This window comes from Cavia porcellus, unplaced genomic scaffold (assembly GCF_034190915.1).
Source record: "Cavia porcellus strain 051 isolate PalLab524CR breed Dunkin Hartley unplaced genomic scaffold, mCavPor4.1 scaffold_2, whole genome shotgun sequence".
NCBI lineage: Eukaryota > Metazoa > Chordata > Mammalia > Rodentia > Caviidae > Cavia > Cavia porcellus.
In genome coordinates, this window is record NW_026947485.1 from 12,845,275 (window position 1) to 12,857,419 (window position 12,145).

The window sequence follows — 12,145 nt, forward strand, 5'->3', positions numbered from 1 at the left end:
TTGGATGCTCTAGAAATTCTCTAGTCCCAAGCCTAAGAACTTGATACCACCTCCACCTACCACAGACCTGAGCACAAATTTCACTTCGTCCAAGGCTGTGTGTTTCCTTTGCATAGCCTTTGGATTGAGGGTCTTCTGGCCTTTGGAAACAATGGAATTTCTTTTCATTTTAAAATATTAGTCTTTCACAATTGGACATATAGATTTACTCTCCTCCCACTCTGGATTTCAGACTTATATATCGTGGTGTCTAGATTTAAGGAGAAATTAATGTAAAGGGCATAGAGCCTGTATTTTTTGGGTCAGAAACATTTGGATTCACATGTTAGATCTCTTCTACAGCTGTGTGATTTTTGGAGAGAAAGATGGCTTTACCTCACAAGATTGCTAAGCATATTAGATGGGAATGATGTAGACTTTTCCCTGTGCAGGGCTTTCTGTATTTAATAGGCACTAAAAGCAAGTTGGTTAGTTTCTTGTTTCTCACTTCAGCACAGCAATTCTTTGCCAAGTAAAGAGGACTAAGTGCTGAATGTGCCTATAAAGCGGACAAACACCAAAAGGTTGTTTGAATTTGGGGGCAGAATGTGACAGCGTATAAAGTACTTTGCAAAGGATCACGTCTTACTCTCCTTGGGCTGCTGCAATGAAGCACCATAGCCTGATGGCTCACACAGCAGGCATTTGTTGTCATGCGGTTCTGGAGGCTGGAAGCCCCGGATCGATGCCAGCCAGTTAGGTTCCTGGTGAGCTGCTCTTTCTGCTTGTATAGGCTTCCTCTTTCTGTGTCCTCATATAGGGGTGCAGGAGAATGAGGAGGACAGGGAGAAAGAGAAGGGAGAGAGGGAAAGAGGGGGATCAGTGAGGGAGGGAGAAAGAGACCGATAGATAGAGGGAAAGAAAGTGAGAGAGGCAAAAGGACTGCAAGCTCGCTGCTGTCTTTTCTTCGTAAGGAGACTAAGCTTCACGTTTACAACCTCATTCGGCCTAAGCAACCCCCAAAAGGACTTACAGTCAAGTACAGTCACATCGGAGCTTTGGGTTTCAACCTACGAATGTGGGGGCAGTGTGACAAATGTCTCTCACTTATGTCCAACCTGTGGGCCACTTCTTCCCACTCCACTCTTTTTTTGAGTGAAAAAGGAGTTGTCTTGGGCAACATATAAAATACACAACATATTTAATGTACAACAGTAGCAAAAATTCCTTTATAATTTATATTTTTATTATAACAAAAAAGAAAAAAGTCATAGGTAGGCACAGCTAATTTTAGTTCATATAAATTATGTGATCATATTTGCACTTGGCATTTTATTTCAGATTTTACCCTGGAGATTTAAAATTGCATTAAGATTTATAAAAATTCTTCCCCGGTCTCTGCCTTTCTGGACTCGGCCAGGGAAGGGGACCAGAAGGCTATAACACCATCATTCAATGCTTCAGCATTTTCTCCAGCACCAGAGATGAATGAGTCTTCTCACAGGTCACAGTTTCCACAGCTCACTGCAATGATGTTCCTCAGTGGCCTCAGTTACCAGAATTGTTCTCTTGAGAGATGCAGAGAAGGAGGAGTTAAAAGAAACAAGAGACCTGAATTCTAGGTCTCTTCCCCACCAAACATGCTTCCCACAGTTGAGTCTATCAAGATGCAGGTTGCTCTGCTTTATTTTTATTGCTTATTCTGCTACCTCTTTATTTCTGCCCAGTTCAGTGAGTCTTGTTATGAACATTCATTTCATCATAGGCTTTTTTTGAAAAGGTGACACATGTCTGTTTTCTTGTACATAGTATTCAGCAGTATTGTAGAAAATTGTATCTTTTATGTTTAGGAGATTTGGATTGTTTTTCTAGAGAAGAAAACAGATCTGAAGGGGAACCTACAAATCAGCGAAGCAAAAATGAAAGATGGTATAAAACTCCTGTGGAGGGTTCGGGTCTCCCATCCATCAGTATGGCGTGTGGATGCAAAATAAAGACAAAGAGAGAAAGTTCTACAGTTGAGGAGTGCTGGGATGACCCAATGCTGTCTATAGAACAAAGGACCATGAGTCCAAAAGCTCATGGCTTTCATTGGTATCAGTTAGGAATGTGGGTGGGTGTCAGAGCAGAGTTCTAGGGAAGAGAAACTTTGAAGATACTGACTTCAAGGAGAAGCAGGGCAAGTGGCAGCCATGCAGACCATGGGAAGACAGACAAGAAGCCGACCCCTTCCTGTGAGTCAGCCAGCCAGCTCTAGAGCTGGGAGACAAGAAGAGCCAAGCCCCTCAACTCCTGTAAGCAACCAGCTGATCTGGAGAAACACAGGCTGGGATGATAGCTACTGAGGTAGGAACAAGTAACTTAATGCTTGTAGTGTTTAGCATTTGATTGACTTTGCAGGCCTAAAGCCAGTGGTCTGAGCATCTATTTGGAGGATAACTAAATGTTTATGACCCCCCTTCACATGCTAAATCTTAGCACTCAGCCTAATGGTAGTAGGAGGTGGGACCTTTGGAGGGATTCATGCCCTCTTAAAGGGGCCTTCATAGAATTCCCTTGCTCCCTCCACCACCTAAGGACACAGCACACACAATTCATCCATGAACCAAACATCAGCCCCTCACCAGATAGGGTCTGCTGGTGCCTTATCTTGGACTTCCATCCCCAGAACTATGACGAACACTTCTGTCATTAGCTGCACTGTCTATAGTACTCTGTTACAGCAGCCCAAATGGATTAGTATATGTACATTACAGAAGGGAAGACTCAGATAGTAGAAAACAACTCATGATTTAAATTTTGAACAATTAATTTCGAGATGTTAGCACTCATGTGAACAGAGAATTGGGAGCTAAGAGGCAGGATGCTGTTTAGGCCCAGAAGAGAATAATGATTGCGGTAAAGATGCTGAGAGGGAAAAATAAGACAGAGAGAAGAGGGATGGCATGGAGTGCTAGCCAGAGACACCAACAAGCCAGGCTTCAGGCTCCTGAGGTAGCCTTGAGCAGAGACGGGAATCAAGAAAGGACCACCGCTCTAAGCCAGGGCCAAGCTTCACCGCTCCTAACCACCCTGGTGCTGAAGTGGTGGAGATGGGACAGATACAGTTCTGGCCACGACTGTGCAGGTTTAGGGTTTGGAGTCATCTTGAGAATACAGATGCAGAAGTGAGACAGATGGAAATCACACTGATTCATTTTTAAGATGGGTTTGGGGATGGTGGGTTTGACCGGCAACCTTAACTGAGTCCCTAATTCCCACCACATCATCGCCCGCTTCTAACCTTGGGACAGTGGAGTCAGAGAGGTCTGAGTGTATCCTAGAGCCCACATCTTACAGCAGCATGGGAGGGAGATGGCCACCCATAGCCCTCTCTCAAGGAGGTAGGCTGGGGGTGGGGTGAGGAAGAAAGCAAGTAGGAAAGGAACCAGATGTGTGTTTTTAAAATCCAAAATCAACATTATTGAGATACAATTTATATACAAAAAAGTCATTTTAGGTATACAGTTTTATGATCCTGACAAGTGCACACCTCCTGTGACACCCCTCCTAACACCACCATAATCATGGAATGGACTACTCCGTCATCCCTAAAAGTTCCCTCCTGCTACGCTGCATACCCCAGCCTCTGATTTGCTTTCTCTCATCCTAGGTTTCTTTTGCTTTCTGGGAGAGCTATGTCAGTAGTTTATTCATTTTCATTACTGATCAATATTTCATCGGTATGAATACTGGTATATATACCAAAATTTATTTATCTGTACATTTATTGATGGGCATTTGCGTTTGTTTTTTGCTCTTATAAGAAGAGTCCAGTTTCTTCTTTTAAATCAGCAGATAAATCATGTGTCTTCCTAGAGTGGGAGAGGAGTGCGGCTGGCCAACAGGTTGAGCACCGCATATCTCATGTGCATCAGAATTACCCAGAGGGCTTTTAAGGCCCAGTTTCTGGTCCCTATCCACAGATTTCCTGTCGCTGCAGAGATTGGTTGGGTGGAGAATCTGTGTTTTCAACAAGTGATGCTGGTGCTGTGGTTCCAGGGGACACTGTTTGAGAACCATAGTCTTGCAGTGTGTCCTTGAGGACACAGGAGGACATGGAGGTGAGCTGCCGTGTCATGTGGTGCATTTGCACCACAAGCCTCATGTATACACAGCCCCAGTCATTTCCCAGGTGAAATGGTTTTGAGAACAGCTTTCCTGAAGTGTGATTTAATACTATATATCCATTTCTTTTCAGTAGAAAATTCAATGATAGCTTAGTAAAATTACCAAATTGTACAATCATCAGTGCAATTTAGCTGCAGAACATTTCCATCGCTGGAGTAAAATCCATCATATCAACTTACAGTATGAATCCTTGTTCCCACCCCAGGCAGTCACAGGCTACTCCGTCTTCAGGGCTTTGCCTTTTCTGACACTTCAGGTCCATGGAATGACACAATATGTGGTCTTTTTTTGTCTGGTTTCTTTAATTTGGCACAATACTCTTTAGGGGGTCTCTCATTGCAGTCCATCTTAATACTTTTTTTTTTTTGTCTTTTTCATTTTTATCGGTACCAGGGATTGAATTCACGACTGCCTGCTCGCCATATTAATACTTAAAAATCAATAAATAATATTTATGTAGATGCACCATTTAATTGTATGGATAAAAGCCACCTTTTGTTACTCTTCATCTTTTCATGGACATTGCGTTATTTTTTGGCCACTGTGATTAAATGCTTCTGTGAGTATTAAAGTAGAAGTCTTTGCATAGCTTTTGTTTCTCTTAGGTCTATACTTAGGAGCAGATTTGCTGGCTCCCATGGCAAATTCATATTTAACATTTAGAGAAACTGCCAAATTGTTTCCCAAAAAGTCTGCACCATGTTACATTTTCACCAGCAATATGGGGGGGGGTATTTTCTTTAGGTGTTTTTTAATGAGAGGAATACAAGAGAAACTGAGATCCACCTGGAGGGGTATATGCAGAAATGTACGGAAAACCTGGATACTGTGAGTACACATACAATAGTGTGGGAGCAAGGGTGTTCCTTTGTGCTGGTTTCCATCCTGATTCCACATCAGAATCATTTGGTAAGCTTTAAAAAGTCTTGATGTAGAAGCCACATCTCAGACAATAACAACAGAGATCCTTCAGGTATCACATGTTAGAACCTGTAGGTGATTCCAGTGTGTTAACTGAACACCTCTCAAGAAAAAGTAAAAAACTTTGTTGAGTCATCCACTGAGATAACACGCTACATACTTACAGATGAAGAAAGACATTGTCTATATAGAAAAACAGTGTGGCTGGAGAAATTTGATGGCTGAAGAAGGACAAAGGATGTACTGTCTGGCAGAGTAGCCTCTATGATTGTCCTCATATACTTCTGCTATTACGTTAACCTTTTTGACTATGAAGAGGAAGAGGGAAGAAGATAACTCAGTGGGGTGCAGAGGAGAGGGAATGAAATGCGTTAGAGCTCTGTCTGCTTCTGAGAGATTTGAGCTGTTTGAACGTCAGGGATGACCCAGGAAAACAAAAGCATGTGACGGCTAACAGTCCACCTAGGAGGAAAGCCTAGTTCTGGGCCAGAGGAAATAGGACGCCTCTGCTTCTCCAGGAGGCAGGGGCTAAAATGGAGCACACTGAGGCTGGCTAGCAGATGAGGGGCCCTCAGGTACGTTTCCCCTCCCATCTTGTCCCTTTTGTCCCCTCCCCTCCATGAACTGTGCTGTAAGGTCATTTTGTAGAAGGTGCTTTGTGCGGTAAGCAGGAAGAGAGGCCAAGGTTTAATGTTTGAGGAGAGTGGAGGATTTGAAAGTCCTTGTTGAGTGTGAGAGTGTAAATTCTCTGGAGAAAAATAGCAAGCCTACTGGGCCAGTTCGGAAAGTGAACTGTTGGGAGGTGTTTGTGCATTTCCAGTGATATGGAAAGTTCTGCTTCTTAGCTTCTATGCACAGGCAGGAGGCTTGATCCTGAGTTCCATAATACCTCTGCAGATAACTAGAAAAGACAAAGAGGTAAAGAAACTCTGCTGGAGAAGGGACAGAATAAAGGAATACACCGAGGGCTTGGGAGAAAGCCAAGGGAACAGTCGGGCTGGAGAGTGGTGGGCAGAGTGGGACACTGGGGTCACGTGATGACTGAGGAAGGGATGTCAAGGAACTAAGCCTGGGGGAGCCAGCAGGGCTGTCTACGTGAGCGAAGGCAAAACTCAGTGTCTTCATTTCCTACTGTTCATCTCTTTCCAATTTGCTGCCACCCTCTGTTGAAGCTTTTGCCAAGGTCTCGGATGACCTCCATGTTTTCAAGTCCCAGACATTTTCCACCCCTCATGTTGCTCCATTTCTCATTCTCACAATGGTCTCTTTCACTGGCTCCCAAGTCATCACACTGTCCTTGTGTCTCTGGGCCTGGAACTCCTGAGAATAGCTCCTGCTGGATGTTCTCATGTAGAGCCCCTCCTGTGCATTATATTTCAGGGTTTCCTAGTAAGGGGAGCCCTCAGCCCCTTGCCTATATTCTTCTTTCTTGGCAACCTCATCCAGGCCTCATGGCTTAACTCTTTAGAGTTTCTTGGGAGCTCTAAGCTCACACCTCCAATCCCTTCCAGTTGCTTCCGATTGCATGGCTTGAAGCTTTTGAAGTTTTCATCTGCTCATCTAATTTATATGTAACTTTACACCCCCCTGCAACCTGGTTATTTTCTAAGGTTCCCACCTCAGCACAGCTCGTGGGTAGTTAGGCAAGTCAGAAATCCAGGTGCTATCCCTCCTGACACCTTCTTTCCCCATCTCCCAGTGTGCCAGCCAACACTCTTGCCAGTTCTGTTCACTAGTATCTTCAGACTCCACTCTCTCCTTTCAGCCTCCTGCGCTATTACCTGGATCCAGCTTCTGATTGAAAGAGTACCTATCCAAAGTCACCATTCCAGGACATTACGCTCACAGTGCCGTGATCCTCACTTCCCTCAACACAAACTTTGCACGGCTCCTTAAATGCAGAAGCTTCATGGATACGCAGGCTAGGTAAGGCCTCTGTTCCAGGCCTGCTGGCCCCTTCAGCAGCTCTGCCTGGCCTGCTTCTCCCTATCCTTCTCTGTCCCTCACTTCTCCATGCATACTTCTTCAGGGCAACCTTCCTGCCTGCCACTTCTGGGCTGGGCTCTGTTGTCATTTGTGTTTCCAGGATAGTGGCCCTCCCCAGCTTTCTCTGGTTTAGTGTGGAACTACACATTCATCTAGGTGGTCCTTTGATCATGTCTGTTTCCCACATAGACATCAGGCCCCCCGGGGAGCAGGGCCCCCATCTGTTTTTGCACATCTCTTCCTCTGATAGCTAAAGATCTGGTTCTGATGGGTGCTTGGAATTTTGCTGTTGATACTAGAACCACTAGATTCAAGCACCAAAGTGTCCTAGAAATCATGTAGGAGTTGTCATTTTCTAGCAAGGAAACAGACACAGACAAGAGGGCTATCAGCGAGTTCACCTCTACACAGCCATGAGCTATGGCAGAACTGGAAGGTAGGTCCTCTCTCTCCAGAACGGTGACCTTTCCACCTCCACCTAGCAACTATTTGTTTAATACAGCTGTAATGGTATGCTCTGTCATCCTTTCAAGTGAAAAATAAGAGCCATCTGTGCTCAAACCATGCTACTTTTGATGCTCTACAATCATAAAACATCAGAACCATTGATATCCGGCAGAATAGCACACTTGAGGAAAAGGAGGAAAAGCTCCTTGGAGGGCCTACCATCCCTCCTTCCCTTGTCCCTGAGAGGGTTACTGAGAATTCAATCTACCTACAGGAAGAAGGCAGTGAAAAACTCTCAGGCTGTAGCTTTGTACCTGGAGCTGTGAACTTATCAGAGAAAGCTGCTGATCTCATCTCCCCTGTTGCAGCAGGCAATCATTTTTCTGCATCATGAGCTCTTAGTATGATTACTCTAAGTGACATGTACTGTTTTGAAAACTGGCTGCTTTTGGGAGCAAGCTTGTTTTTCTTGCTGAGTAAAGCTCAGGAGCCCTCTGGTGGTCACCTGTAGAAAAATCTCATGCGTTGGGTAAGAAATCTCAGTTCTTTGTCTCAGCAAGCCATTTCCAAAGCAGTCATTAAAAGTAAAGCAGGATCATTATAAACCCGAAGAAGACGATTTGTACCAGCAATGGACTCATGCTTTTTGTGGTCAGACTTACATTTTGCAAGTCCTTGTTGCTAAGCAGGGATGGACACGTGGACAGAGGCTGTGGTCTGTGAATCTGGAGAAGGGAGGGCCTGATTGGTCTCCAGAGCCACAGATGTGCCCTCCATGCAGAAAGACTAAGTGTTATGTAGTATGGTAACGGTTTTCATATATATTGTGTTATCCCAATGACTGTGTAGGGAGAGGAATTTAGCCAGCTGGCGTCATGGGTGCAAGGCTGGGACCAGGGGACCTGTGACTAAGAGGCAGGTGGTAAAGCATGCTAATTTTGGGCTATTTGCACAGATAGTTTTTGGACAAAGAGAAAAATGAGGGTGGAGAGGAAGAAGTGGATGTAATACCTGTAAATGTCCAAGCTTTTCATCAAGCGTGGTTAGGTACCCAACTTGCTTGTGGTTGAGGATGGCAAAGGCTGTATATGCAGAAGAGAAGATTCGAACTGACAGCAGGAATCAAGCATTGAGAAAGGAGGCAGTGCTGGATTTTTGGGGTATTTCCATAAAAGACTGGTAACATCTATTCCTGCTTTTCATTAATTTTTTGATATGTCCTTTTTTCTTATGTTTTAAAATTATGATTAGTTTTGTGCTTAATTTTCTCTGCATACGAAAGCTTCTCAAAAGCAAATATAAAATCTGTACTACCTTAAAACATTAGGAAATATACGTTTGAAAAAGTTAAAAATCACAAGGAGATCAAGACTGTTTAATAGTTACATTTTTGAAGGAAGTCCAGTCACATTTACCTGTACTATTACACATACCATTATTTGGATGTTCACACTCCACTAGGAACATGATAAATTACCAGAGAGAGAGACTTTTAAAACCACATTTAATTTTTAATACAAAATCTGTTGCATTATTTTAGAAGTGATTCCTTTCATGCACAGATAAATTTAGCGTCTGCCATTATGGAAGAGTAAAAACTATTTTTTTATTGTTCTCTCAAACATTGACAAATTTAAAGTAACTTATCTTTGTGCTCTTTGATGCCAAGACAAATCTGTCTTATTTTTTTGCATTTCCAAAGGACAGGTGGATTCCTGAAATGTGAACACGGAGACTTGGAGGCAGGTAGTGCCATCCTGACCTCAGATTACTTCAACTATGATTTACCTGCATATGTCAAAGACACCTGGTCACTAAACCTACTGTGCTCCATGGGCAAATCTCTGAGGATTTCAGCTAGAAACCTGCTGTCAGTGTGGAGAAACGTTCACTATTTCAGTTTCACAGCAAAAATGGGGAAAACACTCATCCATAAATGATTTACAATCCCACACACTGTATTAATTAGCTTACTTCTTGTACAGTACAACATAAACATTGCTTGCTATTTATTTGTAGGTAATACCTGTAAGCATATAGCATCATCTACACTTTAAGTATATTTACAAATTCAACAAAATATCTACATATAAAAGCTTTACTTAAAATTAAACTTGATGCAAGTTATGAGAAACCAATTTATTGGCAAATGAAACTGAGCATTCCTTCAACCATAGGTTGTTAAAGATTTTCATATTTGGAGGTTAACTATTTGGTAGCTGTATATATTTAAAATGGAGATACAACCCCTTTTGATTGTTGTTTTTTTAAGCACTTGTCGGATTCTGTAATGTGTCCAATGCAATTTTGTATACATTGCTTAGTGCTGCAGAGAACTGCAGAAGCTCATATAAGCCTTAGAATAATGTATTATGGTTGGCATGCTCTAGTATGCTTTTACTTTTAAATAACTTATTTGCTTTTTTATTAATTTTCTATCATGTTGCCATATTTCTTACTGAATGTGACTTGTTTGAAACTATAAAAGATCACAAAAATCAACATGGTGCCCCAGTTGATGATAAAGCTCTTCTTTTTATGTTTATGGGGAAATGCTCCTTAAAATGATGTCTTAACATTTTTATTTTTATATTTCTTTATTGTCAGTCTTGAAATTTTCATTAACTCTGCTTTCTAAAAGTTACTTTTTGACAATGACAGTAATGTAGGATGGAGTTGACCAAACCAGCTGCTAGAGAATGTGGTATGCTATGGAATGCTTAGTGTCTGAAGGCACTGCATATGTCTTGCCCTGTGTTTTCTGGAATAATTTCTGAAGTTTAACTTGGATGATTTGCTTTCAGTTCTTTCAGTATGGTACAAATGCCAAAATGCATTGCAATACACATTGTTTTTGCCTAAAAATAACTGAATATAGAGATAATGCAAAAAAGTAGAACACTGTGTGCTGTAATACTTGGAAGATTAAGAAGCCTATGAAGAAACAGGAGCAAAAAGCAGGTAACAGAGTCTCAGTAAGCATCAGCAAATGCAACTGCTATAGTTAACTCATTTAGCAAGAATATACTGTACACACTGTTCCTAACAGTCTCCCAAAAAGACTAACAACAGCTAGACAAAGAGTCACCAATTTCACAACAATGTCCACAAAGACATTGAAGGTCTAGAAAATACTACAATAACACTCTTGACAATGAAAACGGAATTCATATTTAGGGGTTCAGCCGAGGATAGTATAAACAAACTGTCAAACCATGTTTTGGGAACATACACAGGTATGTCCTTTAAATGTGTAGCATTTTCCATGCATCCTATTGTATAACGAAGAGGAAAATAACATGATCTGTTGATGGTGTTGCATTATTTTGATCAAGTTCTGAGGAAATCAGAAAACCCACATTAAATGAAAAAATATATGCACTTTGCACTCAAGTTCACATCAGCATATCATTCAACTGAGTTAAGTTCTTGATTTAACTGTGCTCATAATATTAACATAGAGCAGAAAGTAAACTTTCAACCCAGATGCTCATAGTATGAGAGGCCTGACAAGCAGGTGCTGAAGATAAATATTCTAGAGAAATGGAACATTGGCAAAGAGCTTAAAGGTTAAACAAAAGAATTCATGGCGTTGACAGGAGAAGGAGCCTCTGAACTTTCATTTCCCTCAGCTGGTTCTTTCTCTTTCTTACCGCTGTATTGTCCAATGAAAGAGCCATCCTCATTGAACTGGCCATTCACCCCCTCACCATAGTCAACCAGGCTGTCATCACTGTCTTCTTTTTTCACAGTCCTGTCTGAAGGTGTTCGACTTCCTTTTTTCAAAGGCTTGTGGTCTTCTGCATCACTGGAAAAGAGGGGAGATGTTTTTGTAAAAAATGGCAGTCAGGTAACGCATTTTGTTCTTAAAGATCATGCATGCAAAATATGAAAAAGCATTTGGAGTCCTGAGCTTCTTTAGCCAAATCTAACTGTCAGGTTGACTCCAATGACTAGGATGGAGCTGGAATGAAAATCAAGTACAGAAATGGTTAAATCATGAAGTCCTCAGTAGAGTGGATGGTTGTGACAGTGTGTTAATTTGAATGACATTCTGATTCCTGATTGGAAAGCAATCCAGAAATAGTCAGCATTAAAAAGGGAAGAATTGAGGAAAGCTGAAAAATCGTTCCTATTTTGAATTCAAGGGCTGGGGGTGGGGCAAAAGCTTATGGCAAATAGAGAGGTTAGTTTGTTAAACTGGACATCTCTGATATCCCATCCTTGGATGTGAATGGAGGAGGATGGATCTGGTTAAATATGAAATATGGATTTTTTTCCTGAGCCAGAAGAAGCAAAAAAAAATTCTTATATTTGAAATAGTTTTGTTATCAAATACAGGCCAGACTAAAAAACTTCAGCCTTACCTTTCAAGAGACCTACAAATTCCATTAAAAGGATGCAGAAGAAACAAATGAAAATAGCCTAAGAAGAAAAGCAAAATCCTTATACTGATAGTATACTTTTTTCCTATAAAAATCAGTGGCTAAATATTAATTTGGAAAGAGACACATTTAACTTAAAAGCACTAATTTGCACATGAGTGGCATGCCAATATGTTCCAAAGAGCGTGAGCGTTCCCGGCATGCAAGTGCAAACGCTTCCTGTACCCATCCTAACCCCTTTCCCCCTCTCTCATGCC

The 12,145-nt window shown here is 41.8% G+C and overlaps 1 protein-coding gene across 50 annotated transcripts in view; it reads right to left on the minus strand.

Annotated features, from left to right (window-relative positions):
- Nucleotides 1-1,203: 1,203 nt before the first annotated feature.
- Nucleotides 1,204-12,145, minus strand: part of Nrcam (neuronal cell adhesion molecule) — a 269,654-nt gene continuing 258,712 nt past the window's right edge. For 28 of the 50 annotated variants that reach the window (XM_063238623.1, XM_063238595.1, XM_005003629.4 and 25 more), the window contains one exon: nt 8,851-11,311. In XM_063238623.1, coding sequence (XP_063094693.1) covers nt 11,074-11,311 — 238 coding nt within the window. In that variant the 3' untranslated portion in view covers nt 8,851-11,073. Of the gene's footprint in view, nt 1,548-3,710; nt 8,586-8,850; nt 11,312-12,145 lie in introns of those variants that run through there. The other 22 variants (XM_063238417.1, XM_063238432.1, XM_063238463.1 and 19 more) reach the window with 3 other exon arrangements.